Source organism: Haematobia irritans, chromosome 2 (assembly GCF_050003625.1).
Source record: "Haematobia irritans isolate KBUSLIRL chromosome 2, ASM5000362v1, whole genome shotgun sequence".
Lineage (NCBI taxonomy): Eukaryota > Metazoa > Arthropoda > Insecta > Diptera > Muscidae > Haematobia > Haematobia irritans.
In genome coordinates, this window is record NC_134398.1 from 65,054,810 (window position 1) to 65,070,883 (window position 16,074).

General features: G+C 33.6%; 1 protein-coding gene across 6 annotated transcripts in view; it reads left to right on the forward strand.

Annotated features, from left to right (window-relative positions):
• Window positions 1–16,074, forward strand: part of osp (myosin phosphatase Rho interacting protein outspread) — a 470,128-nt gene that overhangs the window by 437,758 nt on the left and 16,296 nt on the right. For all 6 annotated transcript variants that reach the window (XM_075295119.1, XM_075295116.1, XM_075295120.1 and 3 more), the window contains exons 8-9: window positions 423–562; window positions 9,384–9,533. In XM_075295119.1, coding sequence (XP_075151234.1) covers window positions 423–562; window positions 9,384–9,533 — 290 coding nt within the window. The remainder of the gene's footprint in view (window positions 1–422; window positions 563–9,383; window positions 9,534–16,074) is intronic.

Here is a 16,074-nt window from a genome sequence, read left to right on the forward strand (position 1 = left end):
ACCATCATAGAGAGGAACACAGAATGGCATAACCTTCCTAGCCTTGACACATGTATACCTAGTCACAGAGGACAGCCAAACCCATATAGTGGTGGTGTGTAGTACACATAAATTTTATACTACATATGAGGCATAAGTATAACAACCATGTCATATATAATTATGAGCCTGAAAATCATCTACTCAGACACTGTTGTTTTCATTGGGGAACACCCTCTTCCCATCATCTTCCGTGGCGCACGAAATATCAGCTGCGACAATGGTTGACGCTTGGTGGAGTTCTGTGGGACTGCGCCTCATTGGTTACTAAGTGAAGGCAGAAGGCTAGAGTAGGCATTTGCGAGTTGCAAAACCTTGATTCTTCCCGAGTGAATCCAAAGTCTTCTTCACATGTCTTTTTATTTCTCTGTTTTTACCCTTAGGCAACATTGGCTGCTCTCGATGCAATGCGTAAGGCACACCAAAGTGAGGTACAACGTGAAGTTGCACGCTTTAAACAGGAATTTCTTAAGCAATTTCAACAAAAAGGCGAACGTACTTTAGATTCAACAAAGGCGAAGGAGTAAGTATTATTTTCCTTATGTTACCTTCTCATGTTTAACTTATCATATATACTTTACAATACTTGTGACCAACTATACTATACTTGAATACTTAACTAGCGAAACCGCCAAACAGATTTTCACTATGGCGTACATAGGTGAGCCAATAAAAGATTAATCGGGCATAGTTATGGCGAATGGATATGAGAGAATCCACTTGATGACAGGGAGGAAAGGTGAAATAAAATGATTTGTGGAAGATATGTGATATGTGCATCCATGTTACGCTCCAGGGTTGATAATGTTGACACATTTGTACTATTTTGATACTATTTCAGTATAAAAAGTACCGTAGTACCCACCGGGGATGGAAAATACAATTTTTAAGAATGTAAAAAAAGCTATTTTTTTTGAGAGAAAAAGTACTTTTCACTAAATTTCAACGAAAATTCCGTTGGAAGATTATTAGATTGAATTTTAAAGAAAATAAAATTTTGTTTGTCAACTTCTCAATTTTAAATATTTTGTTTAGTTTTATATCCGCTTACAAAGACTACCGTAGTATTATAATCACGGTTGCCACAGTTGTACTTCATGGTACTTCATAAATTTTCTGTAGATAAAAAAATTTTACAAAATTTTCTAAAAAAAAAAATTTGGTAAAATTTTCCATAGAAATAAGATTTTGACAAATTTTCTATAAAAAGAATATTTTGACAAAATTTTCTATAAAAATAAATTTTTGACAAAATTTTCTATAGAAATAAAAGCTTGACAAAATAGTCTATTTGACAAAATTTTTTACCGAAATAATTTTTTTTCAAAATTTTTTGTAAAAATAAAATTTTGGTAAAATTTTCTAAAGAAATAAAGTTTTGGTAAAATTTTCTATACAAAGAAAATGTTGACAAAAAATAAAATTTTGACAAAATTTTCTGAAGAAATAAATTTTTGCAAAATAATATTTGTTGGTCGTTTCTGGTAAGATTTTCTTCAAATGTCGGTAGAATAGTTTCGTCTCAAGTTTCGACCGTGACTGTAATGGTTCGAATTATTTTAGTACGCGATCGATAACTTCTCATCTAGAAAGTGTTCGTGTGGAAGCCTAATATAGAAACACATGCTTTTTATACCCTCCACCATAGGATGGGGGTATATTAACTTTGTCATTCCGTTTGTAACACATCGAAATATTGCTCTAAGACCCCATAAAGTATATATATTCTGGGTCGTGGTGAAATTCTGAGTCGATCTAAGCATGTCCGTCCGTCCGTCCGTCTGTCCGGCTGTCCGTCCGTCTGTGGAAATCACGCTAACTTCCGAACGAAACTAGCTATCGACTTGAAACTTGGCACAAGTAGTTGTTATTGATGTAGGTCGGATGGTATTGAAAATGGGCCATATCGGCCCACGTTTACGTATAGCCCCCATATAAACCGATCCCCAAATTTGGCTTGCGGAGCCTTCCGGAGCAGCAAAATTCATCCGATCCGATTGAAATTTGTTACGTGGTCTAAGTATACGGTCTCTAACAACCATGCAAAAATTGGTCCATATCGGTCCATAATTATATATAGCCCCCATATAAACCGATTCCCAGATTTGACCTCCGGAGCCTCTTGGAGGGGCAAAATTCATCCGATCCGGTTGAAATTTGGTACCTGATGTTAGTATACGGTCTCTAACAACCATGCAAAAATTGGTCCATATCGGTCCATAAATATATATAGCTCCCATATAAACCGATCCCCAGATTTGACCTCCGGAGACTCTTGGAGGAGCAAACTTCATCCTACCCGATTGAAATTTGGTACGTGGTGTTAGTATATGGTCTCTAACAACCATGCAAAAACTGGTCCACATCGGTCCATAATTATATATAGCTCCCATATAAACCGATCCCCAGATTTGACCTCCGGAGCCTCTTGGAGGGGCAAAATTCATCCGATCCGTTTGAAATTGGGTACCTGATGTTAGTATACGGTCTCTAACAAGCATGCAAAAATTTGTCCATATCGGTCCATAATTATATATAGCTCCCATATAAACCGATCCCCAGATTTGAACTCTGGAGCCTCTTGGATGAGCAAAATTCATCCGATCCAATTGAAATTTAGTACGCGGTGTTAGTATATGGTCTCTAACAACCATGCAAAAATTGGTCCATATCGGTCCATAATTATATATAGCTCCCATATAAACCGATCCCCAGATTTGACCTCCGGAGCCTCTTGGAGGAGCAAAAGTCATCCGATGCGGTTGAAATTTGGTACATTTCGTTAGTATATGGCCTCTAACAGCCATGTAAAAATTGTCAAATTTTATTACTATAGAAAGTTTTGTCAAAATTTCATTTCTATAGAAAGTTTTGTAAAAAGCTTATTTCTATAGCAATGTTTGTCAACATTTTATTACCATAGAAAATTTTGTCAAAATTTTATTTCTATAGAAAATTTTGTAAAAAATTTATTTCTGTAGAAAATTTTGTCAACATTTTATTTCTATAGACAATTTTGTCAACATTTTATTTCTATAGAACATTTTGTCAACATTTTATTTCTATAGAAAATTTTGTCAACGTTTTATTTCTATAGAAAATTTTGTCAAAATTTTATTGCTATAGAAAATTTTGTCAACATTTTACTTCCATAGAAAATTTTGTCAACATTTTATTTCTATAGAAAATTTTGTCAAGTTGTTATTTCTATAGAAAATTTTGTCAAAATTGTATTTCTATAGAAAATTTTGTCAAACTGAATTATATACGTACTTAATCGGCCTTTTTTTGTTTAATATATACCCCTTATGGACTAACTTACAATTTAGAAGACAGTGTTAAAAAGTTTTACGATACCTTGCCATCGGCAAGTGTTATCGCAACCCAAGTAATTCGATTGTGGATGACAGCCTTTAGTAGAAGTTCCTACGCAATCCATGGTGGAGGGTACATAAGATTCGGCCTGGCCGAACTTACGGCCGTATATACTTGTTTCTATTAAAACATTCTTGAAATTCAATAGAATTGTATTTTTGACTATTGCTTTTACAAAATCGAGATTTCCCGCATGAACTTGTCTGTATTGCCAAATTTGTAAAGGGTGATTTGTTAAGAGCTTGATAACTTTTTTTTTAAAAAAAACGCATAAAATTTGCAAAATCTCATCGGTTCTTTATTTGAAACGTTAGATTGGTCCATGACATTTACTTTTTGAAGATAATTTCATTTAAATGTTGACCGCGGCTGCGTCTTAGGTGGTCCATTCGGAAAGTCCAATTTTGGGCAACTTTTTCGAGCATTTCGGCCGGAATAGCCCGAATTTCTTCGGAAATGTTGTCTTCCAAAGCTGGAATAGTTGCTGGCTTATTTCTGTAGACTTTAGACTTGACGTAGCCCCACAAAAAATAGTCTAAAGGCATCAAATCGCATGATCTTGGTGGCCAACTTACCGGTCCATTTCTTGAGATGAATTGTTCTCCGAAGTTTTCCCTCAAAATGGCCATAGAATCGCGAGCTGTGTGGCATGTAGCGCCATCTTGTTGAAACCACATGTCAACCAAGTTCAGTTCTTCCATTTTTGGCAACAAAAAGTTTGTTAGCATCGAACGATAGCGATCGCCATTCACCGTAACGTTGCGTCCAACAGCATCTTTGAAAAAATACGGTCCAATGATTCCACCAGCGTACAAACCACACCAAACAGTGCATTTTTCGGGATGCATGGGCAGTTCTTGAACGGCTTCTGGTTGCTCTTCACTCCAAATGCGGCAATTTTGCTTATTTACGTAGCCATTCAACCAGAAATGAGCCTCATCGCTGAACAAAATTTGTCGATAAAAAAGCGGATTTTCTGCCAACTTTTCTAGGGCCCATTCACTGAAAATTCGACGTTGTGGCAGATCGTAAGTCTATTCATGATGAAATGTCAAAGCATACTGAGCATCTTCCTCTTTGACACCATGTCTGAAATCCCACGTGATCTGTCAAATACTAATGCATGAAAATCCTAACCTCAAAAGAATCACCCTTTAGAAGACTATCAGCAAATAAGATTGTTAAAGACTTTCTCAAAATATTAAAATATTTTGTCAAAACTATTGTACCATAAATCCTATGTCGACTCAAAACAAAAGGTACTAAATCAAAACGGGGTACTACGGAACAGACCATGGTGAAAAAGTATTGAAAAAAGTACTATAGTACTGCATTTTCCATCCCTGGTACCCATGCAACACATTTGGTACCTTTTCAAAGTTTTTATGTTCATAAATAAAAATGTGTTTACCCTTATAGACAATTGTTACCTTTCTCTCAATCATCAAATAGAATATTTTATTTTTGAACAACTAAACCCTTTGGAGAAAGATTGTCTATGCAGAGAATATACAATATAACCGTGATCGCAGGTTCAATACCGAATGAAACAGATCCTCATTGCTAGACAAGTCATCATCAGCTCAGTGTGTCTTGACTTGTATACCCATAGTTCTATTTAATAATCGTTTTCAAGATATGGATAAGACTTTGGTACCTACCTTCATGAAATTGGTATTGCAAAGCTTTTGGTACAACGAAAAAAAAAACCGTAATCATTCCAATTTTAGGTCTTTGTCGCACGTTATACTCGAGAGCATATTGGCTGACTTGAGTAATTTATGAACTACATCATTTTTTCAGAAAGTAACACAATAAAATCATTACAACCCAACAAAACAAAAATTGGAAGTTGTTCCACAAACATTTATTTTAAAGCCAGAATTCTCCATCAAGTTTTTTCCACTTCTGATGCAGTCCTGTTGGACAAGTCTTAAAAAGTACGGAATTATGCCGTTTTATGTGAAAATTTGAGTTTTGGAAATTAAATTTGCCAAAAAAGAATAGAAAATCAATAAGAAAGTAAAAAAATAATTTAAAAAATAACCCTGCTGGGATTTGAACCTGTACCGTTTGACTTTTTCACTTCCATGGGAGTTCTTTTGAAAAGGTTTTGCAAATTACGACAATTTTTAATTTTTTGTTGATTTTTAATGGAAAAAATATAAAAAAATAAGGCGTTCTGTTATGCTGCCAACATACCCAGGTTCAACCCCCGGTGGAAGCGATGAAGTTTTTCAATTTGTAAAAATTAGATAATAAAAAAATAAAAGTGTTACAAAAAATACTGATAAAAAAGTGAAATTGGAAAAAAATAGTTTGTTCGTTCCGTAACGAACAAAATACTACGCACCATAATTGACGTCCCAGCAAAAAAAAGTGCTTCCAAAATAGTAGTTTGGATCCCCAATTTTGTGATCCGAACACAGAGAAGGAATATGATCACCCCAAACATGTTTTAAGAGCAAAATGTTATTTTTGGAAGGTGGACACGGAAAATTTTTGTCTCAAAATAGTTGTTTTATCGACAAACATTACATGGTTGCCGAAATCAGGTACAGAATTTTCGAGAAAATAACATGGTTGCGATAAGAGCAAAAATAAAATTTTGCTCTTAAAACATGTTAGGGATGATCATATTCCTTATCTGGGTGCGGAAGTAGTGCAAATTTGGATCATCTCCAATGAATTTTACATGGGCTTGTCAGAGGACGCATGTACTCCATTTTTGCATCCTTTGCATTGCTTTAGAAGTTGTACCTTGGAAGTTCATTTGGATGAAAAAATTAAAAAAAAAAACACTAACGATTTTCGATACTCAAAATGTCATATTATTGCCACTATTTCAACAATAACATATGCCTTCAATCAGTGCTCTGCGCAAGATAATAATTTGATAAAAACTCAACCCGAAAAGTCTTTTTGACTACGATGTGCGATTTCCCTTCCAAACGTTAGAAATAAATAACCGACTCTTATTGCTCTTTTCTATCTTTCTGCAAATCACGAACATTCCCGTTACGCACTTAATAAAAACGATTAAATTAATAAGAATGTAATACAATTGAATCTGGTAGGGAAGTTTAGTACTTATCTGGTATTCCCCGTAAACAACTTACAACAATTTTTGAATAACTGAATTTCAACAGTTGGTTTCAGAACAATAACATTTAGCTTCGAACTCTTGATTCTCTCTATGAGAGATATCTATAAGTCTATATTATACCCCATATTCATAAAAGTTAACATGAACTTTAAACCTACTATTACCATACAATAAACTGTCAGTAAATTATGATGAATATGGGCACATATATATATAAAACTGTATAGAAAACCTATAAAATGATCAAAACGAAATTTTGAAAATGTACTTCTAGACTAATTTCTTATAATTGCTTCCAAGCAAACATCAGATATTTTTGTACATTATTTTTCGGTTTACTTTCAACAATAAATAATCGTATGTAAACTCTTCGTGTATATTAAGTATAATTTTCTTACAAGTTTTGTTGTGTTTCTTGCACATCGGGACAAAATAAATCATTGAATATAATATCATCGAACATATATTTCGTAGTCTAATATTTCAAACTATTTTTCGTCCCTGCGGAGCTCTCTCTCTCTATCAAAAAAAAATATTGCTCAATACATTTTAAAAGATATTTTTAATTATTGTTATTATTATATAATATATATTATAATATATATAAAATATATCTATTAATTTTTTTTTAATTTTAAAACGGACCGGCTTAACAAACGTCAACCAATTTTTTGTTTCTTAATTGTTCTGTATTCAAATCGTTGGACAATCTTCTACATTTCCTGTGAATTTCGTGGTTTGTCAAGGGGAGATATACTTCTCCTCAACATACCGTCCAATAAATCGGAAAAAGTAAAAGTTCTTAAAAATTCACCATATTAAAATTTGTTAAAGTGTTGGACACGGAGATTATGCCTTTCCCTAACATATGCCGGAAAATAAAGCACCCTCTACACTAAAAAAAAGTTTACTTGGATCCAAAGATTTTGACCTTCCTTTAAGGATTTTGGTATTGATTCCGAGACAAAGATGCGGGTTCTTTAAAATAAGGAAATGTTTTTGCGACCTATCTGGCTTTAAATCTAGGATCTATAATATTAAAATTAGGATACATATCTCATTTATCAAATTTTCATTCTATTTCTCCGGTATATTAAAAAAAGCTATTCACGTACAAACAAATGCCAATTTAAAAATCCAAATTATGACGGATACTTCGGAGTAAAAAACATTTTCTTAATTCCAAAAAAAAATTTAAACCAAAGATGCTAAATTCTCAAAATAAATCTTAGCCTATATTTGAAACGTTTTTATCTTAAATCTAAAGAATCAATATTTAAGGACGCAAATTTTCAAATTGTGTGTCCTAATTTTAATGAAAAGAATTTTTGAAGCAAAGATTATAACCTTTGTTTTAATTAAACTTGCATTATTTTAAAGAGTTTTGCCCTTAATAGTGTGTACATTGCGCATCCTAAAATTGAGGTTGCGTAATCTTTAATATCAAGTAAATATTTTTTTCAGTGTACGTTGCCTGTCAACTTCATGTAAATTTAAGTTGTTTACTTAAAAAAGTCTGGCAGAAGCCTGTGGAAAAATCATAAAATTATGTACCGAGTTCCCATTTATCTACAATCGTCTGCTTTCTATTTTCAAAAAATCGGACAAAATCGAACCCCCCCTCCTTCGCTCCTCCCCGACCAGATATCGTAAATTCACGTACCCTATATTTATTTCACAAACCACCCAACTTCACTATTCACTCTTTATAAATTTAATCATCATCTCCCAATTTCAAGTAAATCGGAGAAGGTGAGATTTTGCTCTATTTTTTGTAAAGGGTCACTTTCAAAAATCAAATACGCCATATTTATTTCATAACCTTCCCCTACGGCCTTTGTAAATTTCAAGTAAACTTTAGAATTCTAGTTTTTTTCAGTTTTAGAGGAGGTCTCCCTCCCCAAATATTAGAAAATCGGTACCCCATAATAAATTCATAACCTCAAGTAAATCAGAGAATTTTTGTTGTTTTTTACTGTACTTTAAACAAAACTCGTATAAAGGGGTGGTCCACCTTCGCGACCAAATATCGAAAAATAAAGTAGCGGGTCTTTGTTTGGACATCACCCCTAACCTTCCTTGGAAATTACAGCCAAAACTGAGAACTTTGGTCCAATTTTGAAAAGCGTCTGGCGATGTCCCCCTCCCTCACCAGATATCAAACAAAACGGAATGACAAAAATGAGGTACCCTATTTTCACCACATGATTACCCTCTACATGTGAAAAGAAATTATTGTGTAACCAAAACAACTGCGATGAATTCAAATTATAAATTTTTTAAATGTGCGCTGTATGTAAAAAAAAAGATTTCTCGCTTTTCCGTTGAAACTTTTCTTGAATTTTCTATATCAATAAACCTCACAGAGCCCTAGACCTTTCCAACAAATGCAAAACCGTGGAAATCGGTTCGTGCGTTCTGGAGTTGTATCAGAGATGGCGCTGTATATAAAAAAAGATTTCCGCGCTTTTCCATTGAAACTTTTCTTCAATTTTCTTTGCTATAAACTTTGCTCACGGAGACCAAGACCTTTCCAACGAATGCAAAATCATGGAAATCGGTTAGTGCGTTCTGGAGTTATTGCGTAAGGAAGGAAACCCCGACTTATGTTTATATACTAGAGAAGAAGATGATTATAATAATTTTATATGCAATATTGCAATCCCTGATATTCAATTTGTATGAGGTCTTCCATACAAATTTTAGACACATAAGAATCCTAGTACTACTTACTTTTCTGTTGAATTTTCTTTTGCACTATCTAATATAATCGATATACTATATATTTTTCCTTTTGTATTTCTTTTCCTTTTGGAGTTGACTATCAGTTTACTTAAAGCTACTTCCATCTTTATACTTACAGAGAAGAATTGGAGGAACTGCGCCAAGAAATTCTATCATTCTCCGAAAAATATTCCATTAAATGTGTTGAAAATGCTGCCTTGGAAGAGAAATTACGTGCTGCCAATCAAAAGTTGAAGCATTACCAGCAAATGCAGCAATTGGAGTTAAGGTAATCATTGATTTTACACACAGTCACATGAGCCGAAACTTCGCAGAGTAGATGAGCTTCAACCTTAAAATGAGCATTAAAACTCTAAGAGATAGCCTCCTTAAATTACACACAGAAGTATGCTCATCAACAGCACACAAAAGATGTGAGACCTCATGGGCATAATCTTTGTAAGGACGTTGCTTATTCCAATGCAATGTTGAATCTGCTTGTGTGGAACTGCATGTAGAACTAACATACCTAAGTTCTTTCGAACCGCTAATTTTATTTACATTGGGAGAATCTTTAATGTAGGCAGTTTCATAATACCATTGCTTGCAGTCATTTTCTCAACATCGAATGAATGAAATTGCCACAAAATATTATTTATTCAGAATTGCAAGAAATTAACATTAAGGATAAAGAACGATGAACAAACCAAGTACAAATCGTGCTTACATGTCATTATGAGTTGAACATGAACGATGAAGCAAATAATCCCACACGCATTATAGTGGGGAACTTTTGGTTGCATACAATGTTGAATCGTTGATATCACTAAAATTATGGGATAAAAAACTAAAACCAAACCCCTTTTTATTAAATTTAGAGCAATCCAAAGATTTCGAAAAGAAAGACCATGGAATTGCTTTGTGGTTTCGTTGAAGTGCTCCTCGTTAAATCATCTCTACACTGAAAACAAAAGTTGACATGGATACAAAATTCGTGATCTTATTTAAAGATTTTGATATAGATTCTTAGCCAAAGACGCAATTTATTTACAATAAAACAAATATTAACAGTATTATTGAAAAGACGCAAAAAAGCGATACCAAAACTAAATCCATGCTAATTTTAACGAGTTCTAATCTTTAAAAGAAGCATATATATATTTAAAAACTTTTGCATTATTGACTATTTTGAATGAATTAACTTTTTTTGGAAAACATGTCTGTGACTTGCTAAAAAAAAATATAATTGAATTGCAAAATTCGTCATTTATTGTTATCTTGGTTTAACAAACTCTGTTTTTTGATATCACTAAACAAATATATACGACCAAAAGTACGGGCGGGCAGAAACTAAAATACCAGCCACGATGGAGTGAATAGAATAAGTTACTTATTATACCCTCAACCATAGGATGTTCCGTTTTTAACACATCGAAATATTGGTCTATGACCCCATAAAGTATATGTATTCAGGGTCGTGGTGAAATTCTGAGTCGATCTAGCGATGTCCGTCCGTCTGTTGAAAGCACGAGCCAAACAAGCTATCGACTTGAAACTTGGCACAAGTATTTGTTATTGACGTAGGACGGATGGTATTGCAAATGGACCATATCGGACCACTTTTGTGTGGCTTGCGGATCCTCTTAGAGAAGGAAATTTCATGCGATTCGGTTGAAATTTGGTACGTGGTGTTAGTATATGACCTCTAATGCTCATGCAAAAATTGCTCAATACCGATCCATATAACCCGATCCCCTGATTTTGCTTACGGATCCTCTTAAAGGAGAAAATTTCATTTGAAATTTGGTACGCGATTTTAGTATATGGTCTCCAACATTTATGCAAACATTGGTCCATATCGGTCCATAATTATACATAGCCCCATATAAAATGATCCCCAGATTTTACTTCTTAAGTGTTTGTGGTTAAGCACATTTCATCTGATAAATTGCATCAATATAAAATGACCCCCATGTTTCACTTCTACGAGGGTAATTCGGAAATTTCTTAGTCTAGCACAAAACGCGCGGTATAAACACAAAAAAGATAAGTGTTTTGCAAACTTCCATCTCTGTTATGAACACAAGTTAAACTTTGTTTCGATCTGACAACTCCTTCATATGGATACAGGTGTTCAAAAAAGACGCATCCGCAATTTTTTTACAATGGAAAAATTAGAAATGCGTGCTGTCATTAAATATTTACATAAAAAAGTTTATCGGGACAAGAAATTCATAATGATATGGTGAATGTGTTAGGCGAAAGTGCTCCTTCATATGCAACAGTAAAAAATTGGGTTGCTGAATTTAAACGTGGTCGTACAAGCATTGAAGATGAACCACGTGTGTTAGTGGACGTCCAAAAACAGCAACAAACAACAGAAATTGTTGCCAAAGTGCAAGATATGGTATTAAATGATCGACGAATAAAAGTGCAAGATATGGTATTAAATGATCGACGAAAAAAAGCTTTCTGCAAGATGGGTGCCGCATTTGTTAACAGTCGATCAAAAACGCATAAGAATGAACATTTCTCAAGCTTGTTTGCATCGTTTTAAGCGAAATAAAATGGATTTTAAGCGTCGTTTCATAACTGTTGAGACATGGATCCACCACTATACTCCAGAGACAAAAGAACAATCCAAACAATGGACTTAAGCTGGAGGAAGTGCCCCAAAGAAGGCAAAAACAATTCAATCGGTTGGTAAGGTTATGGCAACGGTTTTTTGGGACTTCAAAGGTATTTTATTGATTGACTATCTGCAAAAGGGTAAAACAATAAATTCAGAGTACTATTGCAACCTTTTCGATCAATTAAATGTACGAATTCGAGAAAAACGTCCTGGCTGACAACACAAAACAATAATTTTTCATCAAGACAACGCACCAGCGCAAGAGTGTTTTAACAATGACTAAAATCAACGAATTAAAGTACGAGTTGCTTGACCACCCACCTTATTCTCCTGATTTAGCTCCCAGTGACTTTACTTGTTCCCAAATCTAAAAAATTACTTGCTGGCAAGCGTTTTACCTCAAATGAAGATGCAATTACAGCTGTAAATCACTATTTTGAAGACCTTAAAGAAAACTATTTTAATCAAGGGATAAAATTGCTAGAAAAGCGTTTGACTAAGTGTATTAAAGTTTCAAGAGATTATATTGAAAAATAAAAATATTTTTGAAAAACTAACTATTTTCTTTCATTGATAGGCTAAGAGTTTCCGAACCGCCCTCGTATTTACCGCGCTAAAATTGGTTCACATCGGTTTAAAATTATTTATAGATTCCACTATATAAACCGTTCCAGAACCACACGCAAAAAATAATTTTTTCCTCCCAAACGAAATTTTAGACAAACAAAGTTCGTTTCTAATTTGCTTTTCGCTGTAAGGAAGTGTATTTGGAAGAAAAGTATATACTTTTTGTGATAAACGTTTATTCTTTTCCAGGATGTAAAAACAATTTCATAAAGACAAACTCAAAAAAAAAATATTGTTTTCTTGCTAATTGCATTTTCCCTCACATCTTTCTCACATCCACGAGGTTTTTTAGTTCTTAACACCTTTTCCTGTAGTACCAACAATGTAGAAGAAATTATACGATTTTATAAATTTTTAATTTTTTTTTACCTTTCGCCTGGACGGAGAATCGAACCGCGGACCATGCACTTTGTAAGCCAACACACTAACCACTGAGCTATGTACCTGTTATGGTCATCAATAGATAAATATCCATATAAGTTATATTTATATAGCATAGCTTGCGGCGCCCACGAACCGAATAAACAAAGTTTATTTAACAGAAACAAACATTTAGTTTGGCACCGTGGAGCAGTGGTTGCTACGTCCGACTTGCATGCCAAGGGTCATGGGTTCAATCCCTGCTTCGACCAAAGTTTTTTTTTTTTGTTTTTTTACATATATTCCAGATATGTTCGGAAGATTGCGAAAAAATGTTCAATATTACATTGTAGTATATTAAATTTTGAACTGTAAAATGTGTCTTATTAAAGACCTAAATTCAGAAAAGAACAGTGTTTGATATAAACGAAATGGACTGTGTTTTTGTTTCAAAAATAACTTTTTTTATTGAAAAAATAAAAATTTTGTAACAAACGATTTTTTTGGTGATAAAAGTTTAAATTTTTCGAAGCAATTCAAGAAACTCTAACAAAAGAAAAACGTTTTCGGTACACGTTTTCCAAACGTTTTTTTTTTCTTTGCGTGTAGATATAGGTATTTAATTTGTTTTTTTTTTTTGTTTTTTGTCTAATATATTCCCCATATGGACTAATATACCATTTAGAAGATGTTCTCAAATAGGTTAGGTATTTCAGGCTCACTTAGACAATTTAGTCCATTGTGATACCACAGGGGTGAACTTCTCTCTCATTACTGCCCGATTTTATGTTAACCTCAACGACAAGTGATCTCACTGCGTTTCACATTGCAGTGAAACCGCTTAGAGAAGATATCTAAGATACCTTACCAATACAGGTAATTCGATGGTGGAGGGTACATAAGATGCGGCCTGGCCGAACTTACGGCCCTATATACTTGTTCTTATTTTCTTTTTAATATTAGAATTTCAAGTAAATTTGGCGGATTATAACTCTCTCCAAAATGGTACGATTTGAAATTTGTAACATAAGACTGTAGATTTATAGGAAATTTGTGCAGTTTAAATTCCAGAGAGAATCTTGATCGAAATGAATCATTCTAATCAGCCTGTTTGGAGGTTATATTAAAATAAACACTAATATTATCACAATGGAATAGTCTAAGTGAGCCTGAAACTAAATCGGGCTGCCACTTTAACCTAAGCTCTAATATTAATGATATGTATTTAGCGACCTTTATGCTCCCCACATTGTAATGTTTTTGTTTTTTGCCTTTGATAATTAAATAAAACATGTTGTAAAGATAAACAAACCTAACCATAGCTCAATTTAATATTGTTTTTATACCCTAAACCACATAGTGGTCAGGGTATAATAAGTTTGATCGGCCAAAAAATGTGCCTACCAGAAATATTGATTTTAGACCCCATAAAATATATACCGATCGACTCAGAATCACCTCCTGAGTCGATCTAGCGCTTGGTGTCCGTCCGTCCGTCTGTCCATGTATTTGTTGTTCACAGGATTCCGGTCGCAATTATTAACCGATTGTGATGAAATTTGGTACAGGGAGTTTTTTGGGCACAAGGACGAACGCTATTGAATTTGGAAGAAATCGGATCAAATTTAGATATAGCTCCCATATATATGTATCGCCCGATTTCGACAAATGGGGTCACGTTGCGCGTTTTTTCAAACGGATCGTCACCAAATTTGGCAAAAGGTAATCTTTTCCATCGCCCTTCAAGTCTGCAAAATTTCATCCAAATCGGTTCAGATTTATATATAGCTCTCATATATATGTATCGCCCGATTTTCCCAAATTTGGCCACAAAACCTTTATTTATCAACCGATCTTACTCAAACTTGGCTACATATAATCTTCTATAGCACTAACTATATGAAAAAAATCATCGAAATCGGTTCAGATTTAGCTATAGCTCCCATATATATGTACCGCCCGATTTTCCCAAATTTGGCCATAGTACTCTTATTTATTAACCAATGTTACGCAAATTTCAAATTTTGATGTACTAGCCCATCGTACTTATACGTACTTGTAGCTCTTACATAAGAATATTGCTCGATTTTTACAAATTTGTATTTATTACCCACACTAATTTAACGATTTTCTCCTTTTTAATAATGGGCTCAATATTAGTGGCATACTAACACCGTAGGCGCAATATCATCACAGCCAGTGTTGCTAGAAGTAGGGGAAATTCCCTATATGTAGGGTTTTTCTAATATTTAGAGTCTTGTAGGGACATAGGGCCACAATGTAGGGCATTTTCACTCAACACAATTTGTAATAATTTTTACATTTTGGTGGCTCTAGAGGAGGAAATTGAAAGCCGGCAAGGCTTGATCTTTAACAATGTGTGGTAAACTTTATTCCTGTAGTGAATTTTGTCAACATTTTATTTCTATAGAACATTTTGTCAAAATTGTATTTCTATAGAAATTTTTTTTCAAAATATTATTTCTATAAAAAATTTTTTCAAAATTTTATTTCTGTAGAATTTTTTCTCAAAATTTTATTTCTATAGAATTTATTGTCAAAATTTTATTTCTATAGAAAAATTTCTCACAAAAAAATTTGTTTATAGAAACTTTTTCCAAAATTTTATTTTTATAGAGATTTAACAAAAAAGATTACTAATTTGGGTAGAATTCTACCAACTGTGGCAACAGTGGTGGTAATACAACTTTATATTCTAAGTTATATACGTTGCATATTCATGTTTTAAGATAATAAAGTACTTAGAACCATTTTTGTTTTGTAAAATTTGTTAAATTTAACGAAAAATATAGTAGGGAAAATTGTTTAGGAATGTATGGGAAAGTAGGGAACTTTTTTTGTCCTTGTAGGGTAAACCGAACATTTTCCGTGGCAACATTGACTATGAGCTATAGTCAGATTGACACAAAGCACCCATAGACATGTACCCCTTAATTTTCTTAAATATGCAACTGCGGTTTATTCCCAGACCTATATGTTACCCCACAAATGCTTATGATTACTAATTCTGTTGTGGTGGTTTAGGGTATGATATAGTCGGCCCCGCCCGACTTTCTACTTTACTTACTTATTATATTTTCAAAAGATAGTCCTTGCTTACAAGCTTAACTGATTGAAACTGATACTAAAATTTCATTTATTTCATATTCTTTGAAAATACATTTCAAAATCTGTATAACTGTACTCTTTT